This window comes from Pongo abelii, chromosome 1 (assembly GCF_028885655.2).
Source record: "Pongo abelii isolate AG06213 chromosome 1, NHGRI_mPonAbe1-v2.0_pri, whole genome shotgun sequence".
Lineage (NCBI taxonomy): Eukaryota > Metazoa > Chordata > Mammalia > Primates > Hominidae > Pongo > Pongo abelii.
In genome coordinates, this window is record NC_071985.2 from 197,726,721 (window position 1) to 197,739,370 (window position 12,650).

General features: G+C 44.6%; 1 protein-coding gene across 5 annotated transcripts in view; it reads right to left on the reverse strand.

Moving 5' to 3' along the window:
* The window catches only part of LOC100441246 (argonaute RISC component 4), a 50,981-nt gene extending 38,561 nt beyond the window's left edge, over positions 1 to 12,420 (reverse strand). For 2 of the 5 annotated variants that reach the window (XR_010138440.1, XR_010138441.1), the window contains exons 1-2: positions 11,636 to 11,908; positions 3,098 to 3,263 (exon numbers count right to left, since the gene is read on the reverse strand). Coding sequence is in view for 1 of the 5 variants with exons in the window: in XM_063719371.1 (XP_063575441.1) it covers positions 3,098 to 3,263; positions 11,636 to 11,654 (185 nt within the window). In the remaining 4 variants the exon portion in view is untranslated. Of the gene's footprint in view, positions 1 to 3,097; positions 3,264 to 6,899; positions 6,993 to 11,635; positions 12,050 to 12,341 lie in introns of those variants that run through there. The other 3 variants (XM_009252590.4, XM_063719371.1, XM_054555442.2) reach the window with 3 other exon arrangements.
* Positions 12,421 to 12,650: the final 230 nt, after the last annotated feature.

Genomic DNA, 12,650 nt, shown 5'->3' on the forward strand with positions numbered 1-12,650 from the left:
CAGTGGGCTCCATATAGCTAAATTCAATGCTCCTTGAACATTAGATAATCCATCCTTCCAACTTAAAACATCTTCTTCCTTTGCCTCCAGAGCACCATTCCCCTGGTTTTCTCCTATCCCAGTGGTCTCTCCATGCCAATCTTCCTGCTGATACTTCCTCATCGCCTTTAATCTTTAAGTTAAATCTTTAAATATTGGAGTGCTTCAAGACCCAGTGTAGGAGACTTATTTTCTCCACACACACACTCACTTTCAACATAATCTCATCCAGTCTCATGGCTTTATCATCAATAAGCTCATGATTCTCAAATGTTTGTCTCCAGCCTCGACCTGTTCCCTGAATCCAACCTTAATACTGTATTCAACCTCCTTTTTTTTTTTTTTTTTTTTTTAAGACTCAGAGTCTCACTCTGTCACCTGGGCTGGAGTGCAGTGGTGCTACTTTTTTTTTTTTTTTTTTTTGAGATGGAGTCTCACTCTGTCGAGCAGGCTGATGTGCAGTACCACGATCTCAGCTCACTGCAACCTCCGTCTCCCGGGTTCAAGCGATTCTTCTGCCTCAGCCTCCTGAGTAGCTGGGACTACAGGCACACACCACCACACCCAGCTAATTTTTGTATCATTAGTAGAGACAGGGTTTCACCATATTGGCCAGGCTGGTCTCAATCTCCTGACCTCGTGATCCACCCACCTCGGCCTCCCAAAGTGCTCACATCCAAAGATGTGAGCCACCGTGCCCGGCCTTTTATTTTTTTTAATATAGACAGAGTCTAGCCATGTTGCCTAAGCTTGCTGCAAACTCCTGGCTTCAAGCAATCCTCCCACCTCGGCCTCCTAAAGTGCTGGGATTGCAGGTACGAGCTACCACAGCTGATCTCCACTAGGATGTCTAATAGTCATCTCAACCCTGATGTCCAAAACGCACAGATCTCCTGATTTGCTACTCCCTGCTTCTGCTTCTCTTGCAGTTTTCCCCATCTGATAAATGACAACTCCTTTTTTTCCAGTAGCTCAGGACATAAACCCTGGAATTAATCACGACTAATTTCTTTCTTTCACACCACATGTTCAATTCTTCAGTAAATCTTACTGACACTAGTGTGAAAATATTTGCAGGATCTGACCACTTCTCATTACTATCAATTATACTACTCAAGTCCAAACCACCATTACTTTTCACCTGAATCATTCCAGGTGCCTCTTAATTAATTTCCATGCTTTTTACCCTTACCTGCTAGGGTCTAATTTCAGCACAGCATCCAGGGCAATCCATTAAAAATATAAGTTTGTCATGTCTCAGATTTATTTAGTCATGTTGTGGGTTTAGTATTTAAAACTCACCTAACCAGAATAAATGACAAAGTGTTATGAATGCCTACAAGTTCTGCATGATAGAGGCCTTCTGAAATTTCTCCAACCTCATCTCCTATCACTCTCCCCCACTCACTCACTTGCTCCAGCAATCCAGAATTATCTGCTGTTTCTTTCTTTCTTTCTTTTTTTTTTTTTTTGAGACAGAGTCTCCCTCTGTTGCCCAGGCTGGAATGCAGCGGCACGGTCTCCACTCACTGCAACCTCCGTCTCCCAGATTCAAGTGATTCTCCTGCCTCAGCCTCCCAAGTAGCTGGGATTACAGGCATGCGCCACTACGCCCGGCTAATTTTTGTATTTTTAGTAGAGACAGGGTTTCACCATGTTGGTCACGCTGGTCTCGAACTCCTGACCTCAAGTGATCTGCCTGCCTCAGCCTCCCAAAGTGCTGGGATTACAGGCATGAGCCACCACGTCCGACCCGCTGTTTCTTGAATTCACCAAGCTTCTGACTTTGCCTGGGACACTCTTCATGCAGATACCCCTCACCTCCTCTAGGTCAAATGTCACTTCTCAGTGAGACTTACCCTAGCTATTTGAATATATATACATATACATACATGTGTGTATATCTACATATGCATGTATATGTATATATAAACATATATATTCATTCATATGTAAATCTCAGTGCTCATCCTATCCCCATTTCCTATCTTCCATCTCTACTTTTTTTTTCTTTATTGCATTTATTACCAACTAACAAAATATATGTTTTGTTTGCTTCTTCATTTATTTTTGGTCTTCCCCATTAGAATATAAGCTCCTCAAAGGTAGAAACTTTTGCCTGTTTTGTTCATGGTGAATTCCCACAGCATAGGGTAATACCTGGCACAAAATAAACATTCAATAAAATATTTGTTGAATGGATCAATGTTATCCATTACCACCACTTCTACTACTATTGATCTCAGTTATACAACAGCCAATAATGGGTTTGCATGAGAGTGAACTATACCAGAAAGCCAATTTTGATCCATAATGAGAAAAATATCAAGCGGCACAAAATATTTAACTTGACAGCAAAGAGCAATCTTAAAAAAGCAAGAATCTTAATATCAAATATTGCCTGAATGTCACTGCATAGAAACAGAGAAAACAAAAGTGGATGTATACTCAGCACACTGTAAGAATATTTGCTACAGGGCTGTCTTCACACCAGGTAAATTCCTGCTATACAGACCACAATACTTATATCATCTCATCAGGACCACTCTTAGATAATGCTAGAAATAACTAGAGCTTCTCTCTGTGCTTAGTTTTCTCAATACTCCAAGATGACTTTTCTGTCTTTCTTTTCCCCCAAGAAAACATCTGCAAGTAATCTTCTGTATTGATATATATACATTATATATGTATATATATCTTTCTCATGTCCAAAACCAACATATAATAATAAAATTTGAATTTCCAGGTAGTTCTATTTCCCATAGACACTAATGTCGTCACCTATTTTGGTAAATTTTTGCTACCCTTGGTCAATGAAAGAGTGACCTTTCTTTTTCATAATTAAATAAGTGTTTACTGATTGACTAATAATATATCCAGCACTTTGCTAGAGTCTACAGAGGATAACCAAGCATGCAACAGCAAACCTGCTATTAAGAAACCTATCATCTTAGAGAATAACAAAGCCTACATGTTGGATGAATTTAGAGAACAATATGATACATAAATAAATTATATGCACTTAAATATACAGAAATCCACTCTTTCTAATCCTTACCTGTTGACTCTACGAGGCCGTTTTTCGGGCTTAATATCCACATCATAGTGATACACATCTATTTTAGGAATCTGAACCTGAAAATGATTGGCTAACAGTCGAATTGGTTTTCCAACAGTTCCAAGGCCAGGACGACGAGGTGGCTGAAACAGGCTAGCCGGAGGTCCTAAAGAGATTGAAAGACATTTGCTGTGTTATTATTTTTCTTTTTTCTTTCTTTCTTTCTTTTTTGAGACAGAGTTTCGCTCTTTCACCCAGGGTGGAGTGCAGTGGCTTGATCTTGGCTCACTGCAACCTCTGCCTTCCAGTTTCAAGTGATTCTCCTGCCTCAGCCTCTCGAGTAGCTGGGATTACAGGAGCCCACCACCAGGCCTGGCTAATTTTTGTATTTTTAGTAGAGACAGGGTTTCACCACGTTGGCCAGGCTGGTCTCGAACTCCTGACCTCATATTCCACCCGCCTCGGCCTCCCAAAGTGCTGGGATTACAGGCGTGAGCCACCACACCCGGCCTGCTGTGCTATTTATTCTTCTTGTTGTTGATGATGATGATGGCTACAATTATTGAGATCTTATTATTCACTGTATGTACTCTAATATAAAGAATCTGGGGTGTCTTTTGACCTAAGGTTCTCTAGATTTCTAAATATTTTGCCAAGTTGCTATTATTTTTAATATAAGGACATCAAAATTAGAATGATGAATTCCTCTCAAGCATAGGCTACAGTACAAAATCTTGCATGAGCATTAGTAAAGCTCTATAGCTAGACTTACAAAATTATATGCATTTTAAAAACTATCTCTAAACTCTGGAGCCACCATCCCCAGAGTTGGAAATGACCTATTAATCTCTCACAAATTAGCCTGCATCATTATAAATTGTACATATAGGAGAAGATTAAACCGCAGCTCTATTTATCAATTTATTTGCTAATTTTGATAGTGAAACAATACCAATAAAGCTAGACCTTCTCGTTTATAACTTGATATTTTTAGAACCTGGACAATCTGAGATTTCTTGCTCATAAGATCTAGTTTATTCCACAGACATTTATTCATTTATTCAGTTATAACATGCCTAACCTGTACTATGGACTCAGAATGAAGACAGAGCCCCTTCTTTCAAAGAATGTACAGTCTAGACCAGTGGTTCTCAACCTGGGGCAATTTTGTTCCTCAGGAAACATTTGGCAAATATCTGGATACATTTTTGGTTGTCACAACCTAAGGAGTGCTGCTGGCATCTAGTGGAAAGGACACAGGATACAGCTACGCATTCTACAATGCATAAGACAGCCCCCCACAACAAAGAATTACCCAGTTCAAAATATCAATAGTGCTGAGAAAGAGGTTGAGAAACCCTGGTGTAGGTAGAGTAATCTTTCCAAACTATTTCAAAAAAGAAAAGATTCCATAAGTTAAAGAAATCTTGCATACTCTCTCCCCTCTTAAAATTTCAATGCATATTATCATATTAAATTCTCTAAAAAGTCATGTAATAAATAAACCTGGTTAACTTTATCTCATCATTTAGCTAACTGTTTTTTTCTCCGCAGAACTCTCTCTCTCTAAGATTTGAACATCTATTAATACTCAGCAGAAAACGATCTTGTGGAGCACAGTCTGGGAGACACTCATTTAGAGAAAATCTTACTCCTTTTTGATGACAATATCAAGTGGATACTGGCCTAAAAAATGAACATCTTTTCTGCTATGAATAGGCATTGAGCAAAGTGGGCTGTGGTTACAATGGAAAGTTACAACAGGTTCTGTTACTGCAATGGCATTTCACTGAGAACAAAGACTTCACTAAGGAGAGAAAACTTGGAAGCAAGAAGTTGTTCTGGGCCAGGCGTGGTGGCTCACACCTGTAATCCCAGCACTTCGGGAGGCCAAGGCAGGCAGATGACCTGAGGTCAGCAGTTTGAGACCAGCCTGGCCAGCATAGTAAAACCCCGTCTCTACTAAAAATACAAAAATTAGCCGGGCACGGTGGTGGATGCCTGTAATCCCAGCTATTCAGGAGGCTGAGGCAGGAGAATCGCATGAACCCGGGAGGTGGAGGTTGCAGTGAGCTGAGATCACGTCACTGCACTCCAGCCTGGGCGACAGAGGGAGAATCAGTCTAAAACAACAACAAAAAGAAGTTGTTCTGTTCCAACATCACTTAGGAAAATTAGAGCAAATACTTTATGATATTTATGGTTACAGATCACCATATTCTAACACTTAAAGTATTAAAAATCATTTTACATATTAATTATTCATTTTCCCACTATATTCTACTTATCCTTCAGAATTAGGTTTAGATGTAACCTCCTTGGAAAGCCTTTCCTGATTCTCCCAGACTAGAGGATCCGTCCTCTGTGTTCAAAAGACTCTCTCTATAGGGGAACCCATAGAGCAAGTATAAGAAACCACTTGTTAAGTTACTCTGTCTCCTTCACTAGATTGCAAACTCTTATAAACACTGCATGTTCTCACTCATAGGTGGGAATTGAACAATGAGAACACTTGGACACAGGAAGGGGAACATCACACATTGGGGCCTGTTGTGGGGTGGGGGGAGGGGGGAGGGATAGCATTAGGAGATATACCTAACGTAAATGATGAGTTAATGGGTGCAGCACACCAACGCGGCACATGTATACATATGTAACAAACCTGCACATTCTGCATATGTACCCTAAAGTATAATAAAAAAAATTTTAAAAAAAGAAATGAACCTCCTGTTAATCTTCTCAATATCTAATGCAGCCGTCATCATGTTATAAGAATTCAATAAATGTTGAACTGAACAGTATCAATAATCCCAGATAGAATCTAAACACAAAAATGATAATTATCTTTCTCTCTCCTTCCTTCCTTCCCTCCTGTCCTTCCTTCTTTCCTTCCTTCCTTTTCTCTCTCTCTCTTCTTTCTTTTTTTTTTTTTTTTGAGATGGAGTCTTGCACTGTTGCCCAGGCTGGAGTGCAGTGGCGCAATCTTGGCTCACTGCAACCTCCGCCTCCCAGGTTCAAGAGATTCTCCTGCCGCAGCCTCCCAAGTAGCTGGAATTACAGGCACCTGCCACCATGCCCAGCTAATTTTTTGTATTTTTAGTAGAGACAGGGTTTCACTACATTGGCCAGGCTGGTCTCAAACTCCTGACCTTGTGATCCTCCCACCTTGCCCTCCCAAAGTGTCTCTCTTCTTCTTCCTTCTTCCTTCTTTCTTCTTCTTCTTCTTCTTTTTTTTTCTTTTTTTGAGCCAGGGTCTTGCTCTGTTGCCCAGGCTGGAGTGCAGTGGGTCAATCATGGCTCACTGCAGCCTCGACCTCCTGGACTCAACTGATCCTCCCACCTCAGCCTCCAGAGTAACTGGGATACCACGCCCAGCTAATTTTTGTATTTTTGGTAGAGACAAGGTTTGGGGTTTTGCCATGTTGCCTAGGCTGGTCTTGAACTCCTGGAGTCAAGCAATCTGCCCACCTAGGCTTCCCAAAGTGCTGAGATTACAGTCATGAGCCACCATGCCCAGCTGACAATTATTTTTCAATGAAGAAAAAGCACATAATTTATACTAAAAGTATTCTTTTTTTTTTTTTTTTTGAGATGGCGTCTCACTCTGTCACCCAGGCTGGAGTGCAGTGGTGCAATCTTGGCTCACTGCAAGCTCCACCTCCCGGGTTCACGCCATTCTCCTGCCTCAGCCTCCCCAGCAGCTGGGACTACAGGCACATGCTGCCACGCCCGGCTAATTTTTTGTATTTTTAGTACAGACAGGGTTTCACCATCTTAGTCAGGATGGTCTTGATCTCCTGACCTTGTGATCTGCCCGCCTTGGCCTCCCAAAGTGCTGGGATTACAGGTGTGAGCCACTGCGCCCGGCCCACTAAAAGTATTCTTATTGCTTGGAGTTGAGTTCTACTTCTAGTGTACAAGGGTACCTATCAATACAATTGATAAGACAATTACAAACAAGGTAACAAGGTAAGAAGTAAATAGTAAATAAAGTGAGAGGTGATAAACATACTGAATTAACCCAATTAAATCATATAAATAAGTCAACTCTGCATATTTCAAGATACACTTAAGCAATCACTGTATCATTCATAAAGTTGTAAGAGGCCAGGCACAGTGGCTCATGCCTATAATCCCAGTACTTTGGAAGGCTGAAGCGGGCAGATCACCTGAGGTCAGAAGTTTGAGACCAGCCTGGCAAACATGGTGAAACACCGACTCTACTAAAAATACAAAAATTCGCTAGGTGTGGTGGTGGGCACCTGTAATCCCAGCTACTCGGGAGACTGAGGCAGGGGAATAGCTTGAACTTGAGAGGTGCAGGTTGCAGTGGGCCGAGATCACGCCACTGCAATCCAGCAAGGGTGACAGAATGAGACTTGTCTTAAAAAAAAGAAAAAAATGTCGTAAGAAATATAGCTTTATAATAGAAATTTGAAAACAGAAACTTGGATCAAATGACTTGCTTAAGGACATAAGACTTTGAGTTTAAATACTAACTGGAATCCAAATCTCCTAACTCCTAGCCTAGCACTTTTTCTTCCCAATATACTTCATAATCTTGTGATATGTATTATTATCTGAAGTACTTGAATGTCAAAGAGGCAGAGGCAGAAAAATTGAAAGAAAAACGATTAAGAAGTGGCAAAAAGTAAATATTATTTGTATCTCCTTTCCTTGGCAAAGAGAAAAGTTAGATGGTGAGTGATAATTTTTAAATAAGCTTAGAAGATTTAGTTTGAAAATTAAACTTTTTTTATTCTAGAAGCTAATTTCTTTTTTCTTTTCTTTCTTTTCTTTTTTTTTTTTTTAATTTGGCCTAAACAGCAGACATTTATTTGTACAGCTCTGAAGGCTGGGAAAAATCTGGTTTCTTTGAATTTAGCCAGCTATCTACTTAATGAAGCAATAAAGCACAGTGGCTAAAGCTCTGGAACCAAATTACCTAGGTTTAAATCCTGGTCTCACCACTCCCTAATTGCATGATGTTGGGCCAGTTTCTTGGCCTCTCTGCATCTCGGTTTCCTCATTTATAAAATGGGCATGTGTGTAATAATAACGGCATCTATCCCATGAGATGATGTGTATTCAAGGTTTAACATAAAGGCTGGGTGCAGTGGCTCATGCCTGTAATTCCAGCACTTTGGGAGGCCAGGGCGGGTGGATCACAAGGTCAGGAGTTCAAGATCAGCCTGGCCAAGATGGTGAAACCCTGTCTCTACTAAAAATACAAAAATTAGCCAGGCGTGGTGGGTGCCTGTAATCCCAGCTACTCGGGAGGCTGAGGCAGAGAACTGCTTGAACCCGGGAGGCGGAGGCTGCAGTGAGCCAAAATGGCACCACTGTACTCCAGCCTGGGCGACAGAGCAAGACTCTGTCTCAAAAAACAACAACAACAAAAAACGTTTAACATAGTGCCTTGCAATAGTAAATGCTCAGTAAATGTTAGCTATTATAATTGCATTTGTAAATGTTATAATCATAGTTAGTGCTCAAAGGTCCCTGAGGTGGTTGGTTTTTTTTTTTTTTTTTTTGATGGAGTCTTGCTCTGTCACCCAGGCTGGAGTGCAGTGGCGCAATCTCAGCTCACTGCAACTTCCGCCTCCTGTGTTCAAGCGATCCTCCTGCTGCAGCCTCAGACTACAGGAGCACACCACCACACCCATCTAATTTTCATATTTTTAGTAGAGATGGGTTTCACTACGTTGGCCAGGCTGGTCTCGAACTCCTAACCTCAGGTGATCCGCCCACCTCGACCTCCCAGAGTGCTGGGATTTCAGGCGTGAGCCACTGTGCCCAGCCCCTGAGGTGTTTTTTTGTTGTTGTTTGGTTGGCTTTTTGTCCTTTTGTTTTGTTTTGAGGCAGAGTTTCTTTTTGAGGTGCGATCTCAGCTCACAGCAGCCTCTGCCTCCCAGGCTCAAGCCATCCTCCCACTTCAGCCACCATAGTAGCTAGGGCTACAGGTATGCCACCACGCCCAGCTAATTTTTATATTTTTAGTAGAGACGGAGTTTCACCATGTTGGCCAGGCTGGTCTCGAACTCCTGGCCTCAAATGATCCACCCACCTCAACCTCCCAAAGTGCTGGGATTACAGGCATGAACCACCACAGTTTTATTTTCAGGGTATCCCAAAAATGTGGTGACAAAGTCAGATAACTGCATTCTCTCAAAGGACAACTGATATGACTTAACATAGAACAGATGAAGTCAGCCTTAATGAAGAGGAGATGATTAGATTAGAAGTCAAATGACCCAAACTCTGGTCTTTATTTCACCACTTGGCCCTTTGAAACCCTAATGAAGTCACTTCATCCTCTCTGAACCTCACTTTTCTCATCTGTAAAATGGGATAGCTACCTGCCCTGCCTACCTCCCCGAGGATCAAATGAGCTAATAGTTATAAAAGCACTTTACAAACTATAAAGTACTGCAAACAACATATTACCAAAATAAGTGGAAATCTAATTAATTATATTTCTTAGTATTGGCAGAAACTGAACTAGGTTGCGGGGAGGCGGTGGGCAGGGAGGGACAGAACAAGACTAGAAGGCTTCAGGGACTGTTCAAGTGAGGAGGGCACAAAGCACTAGATCCAGGTGTGCTCTGCCAAAGAAGCAGGGATGATTCTCTAGGTTCTAAAACAGCCTGGATGAATCATCCCACAAGACAATCAACTCCCTTTGCTCTGATTCTATGCTTAGCAGGCAGCTACCTATTAGTTGGGTTTCCAAGGTACTGCAACACCAAAAAAGGAGTTTGCTAGAGAGCAGACAGGAAAATATTCCACTCAACAGAAAAGATCCATGTGACATTTTGGCTTATTCATTAGTGTCTTATAAATGTGGTTAGTGAGAATTAATTTTCCACAATCTGAACAATCCTGAGTGAACCACTAAGTCCTCAAACCTGCAAAAGCTAAAATCAAACCAAAAAAAAAAAAAAAAAAGAGTCCCTGGGCAGTGCCTAAGATCACCAGGTTGATCCTTTCCAGAAATTCAGTTTATGCCCACAGTTACACAGTTTCTTTTGATATCAGATCATAAATGCAACAGTTGTTTCAATTATGAATTACTTGAAGGGAGGGAAGAAATATCTGTTGAGCATCTATAGGCACTAGTCTCTACAATAAGACTTATCATATACTCTCATTTCATTCTCTCAACAATCTTACAGAACATAATTATTATTACCTTCAATTTATAGATGAGAAAATGAAAGTTCAAAGGAATTGAGTAATTTGCCCAGGGTCATACAACTATTACATTACTAGATTGAATCTGTTACTTTCCTAAAGACCTGATCATGTCTTTAGCCAGGGGACATATCTGAAGTTAACCTGGCATAATACACTGAAGTTTATCAAATAATATTAATGCGGCAAGCCAATTTATTTTTAAAAGGCATATGAAATTTGATTATGAGAGCCTTTAAACAATACTTTAAGAAGCAAATTAGGGTGGGGTTTAATCACTCAGCTATGCAAACAAGTGCTAAGTAAACAAACCTGCCAAGTTTCCAAACTCAAATGGCAACTCGAATTTTCTACGCACTAAAAAGATGAAACGCTCTACGACTAAGTTCATTATGTAGGTAAGGTTTGAATATTAAAGTTAATTCCACCACAGCCCCTAAACCCTGCGCTACTTAGCCAAGGCGTTAGAAACCTGTTGGGCTTTGAGGTGGAAGCACCAGGCCCCAATACTCAGGGCACTTGTTACAGCCTGGAATGGTTCCTCTGGTTTGGATAGAGAGAAATAACCAGAGGCCATCCATATCCACAACAAATTACAGTTTCCAAAGCACTTTCTCCTTCATTTGATCCTCACAACCACTCATAACCCAATTAGAAGAGAACTCAGGGCATTGAAGCCTGTGCTGGAGCAGACTGACTGGCAACTCCTGTGTCACTCAAAGGCTGGCTCAGACCACTCTGGGACTAACACACAGACTGAATGACAGATAGAGGCAAAGGACCATGTTCTTTGGGACATCAGGGCCTTTCAGAAAGGGTGGGCATTTTGTCCCTTGACCTTCAGAGATCATGAGAGGTGTTTGGATGAAGTTCTTCTTCCTCATCTGAAGGCTCTGGACCGTCTGCCAGTGCAAAGAAAAATAGGGGCGCGGCCCCAAAGCAGGACTACCGGCTGGTAGTAGGCGGCGGGGCCCTTTTCCCGGTCTGGGCCAGGCCTCCGCGCGCACTGGGTAGCGGATCGCCCCTTCTGAGGCCCCAACTACCCTCGTCGCGACCCCAGGCACATATCATCTCCCCGAGGTGGGGCTAAGAGTGGCCTCAGCCCGGCAGCGCGGGTCACCTTCCCGAACCTCCCCCCTGGACCTCGGGATCCACCCAACGGCCGGCTGGGGCGCGGTCACCGCCCCCCAGGCCCGGGTCAGCTCCCTCCGCTTCGTGCTGCGGGGCTTGGGTCCCCTTCCCCGTGGCCTGGCGGCCCGAACCCGGCGAGGCGACGGGGCAGCGAAAGTCCCGGCCGCCCGCCCCGGGTCCCGGGTCCCGCCCCGACCCGAGCTCGCTCCTCACCGGGTCCCAGCGCCTCCATGGCGGCGGCGGGGGCCGCCTCGCCCCGGTCCCCGGCGCCTCCCGCTCCGGGCCCCGCCGCCGCCGCCGCCGCCGCCGCGTAACGCTTGATCTCCGGAATATTGGCGCTGGGGTGGCGCCGCGGAGACGCGGGCGCTGGGCAGGGGGCGGCGGCGGCGCCCGGCCCGGGGACAGGGACCCGGCTCCGGCTCTTCCGGCCTCAGCGACAACAAAAACAATCCCCGCCGCCGCCGCCGCCGCCAACGGGAGCGAGAGCGGGAGCCAGCGCGCGCGCCCGCCGGGAGGGAAGGGGGCGCGGGGTGCGCGGGCCCGGGGTCCCGGCGGGCGGAGGGGGCGTGCGCGGCCCCGGGCGCGGGGTCCACAGAGCCCGGCGGGGGGCGAGGCGGGTCGGGGGACGGGCGCGCGCCCAGAGGGGGCAGAGCCCGGTGGACGTGTCGGGCACGCGCCCGCTGGCCCGCTCTGCCCCGTCCACCCGAGGAGGCCGTCGGGTGGCCAACGGCTCTCGGGGCTACGTGCCATCCCCCCAGGGCGTCCTGCAAAAGATCTTGATTCCAGTTCCGCTGATCCACAGATTCAGTTTTCCACTTCTGTGAGTGGAAAGTGTACTGAGATTCACAGGAGCCACCTCGCCGCCCTCCTCCCTCCTCCCACCCCAGATCGCTTCTGTCATCTCGTCTTTTAGGGTCACCTTAGATGCTAGCAGTCCTCCTTCATCCCTTCATCCAGCACCACACACCCAACTGCGCGTCCCTCTCCGTATAGCCGGAAGGCACCACCGGAATGGACCATGATGCATTCCCTCCCTGGTCCCATGACAAGCGCCTCTGGTCAGCAAATCACCAGTCACTTTAGAAGAGAAAGGTCTTGGCCGGGCGTGGTGGCTCACGCCTGTAATACCAGCACTTTGGGAGGCGGAGGCGGGTGGATCACCTGAGGTCAGGAGTTTGAGACCATCGTGGCCATCATGGCGGAAGCCTATCTCTACTAAAAACAGAAA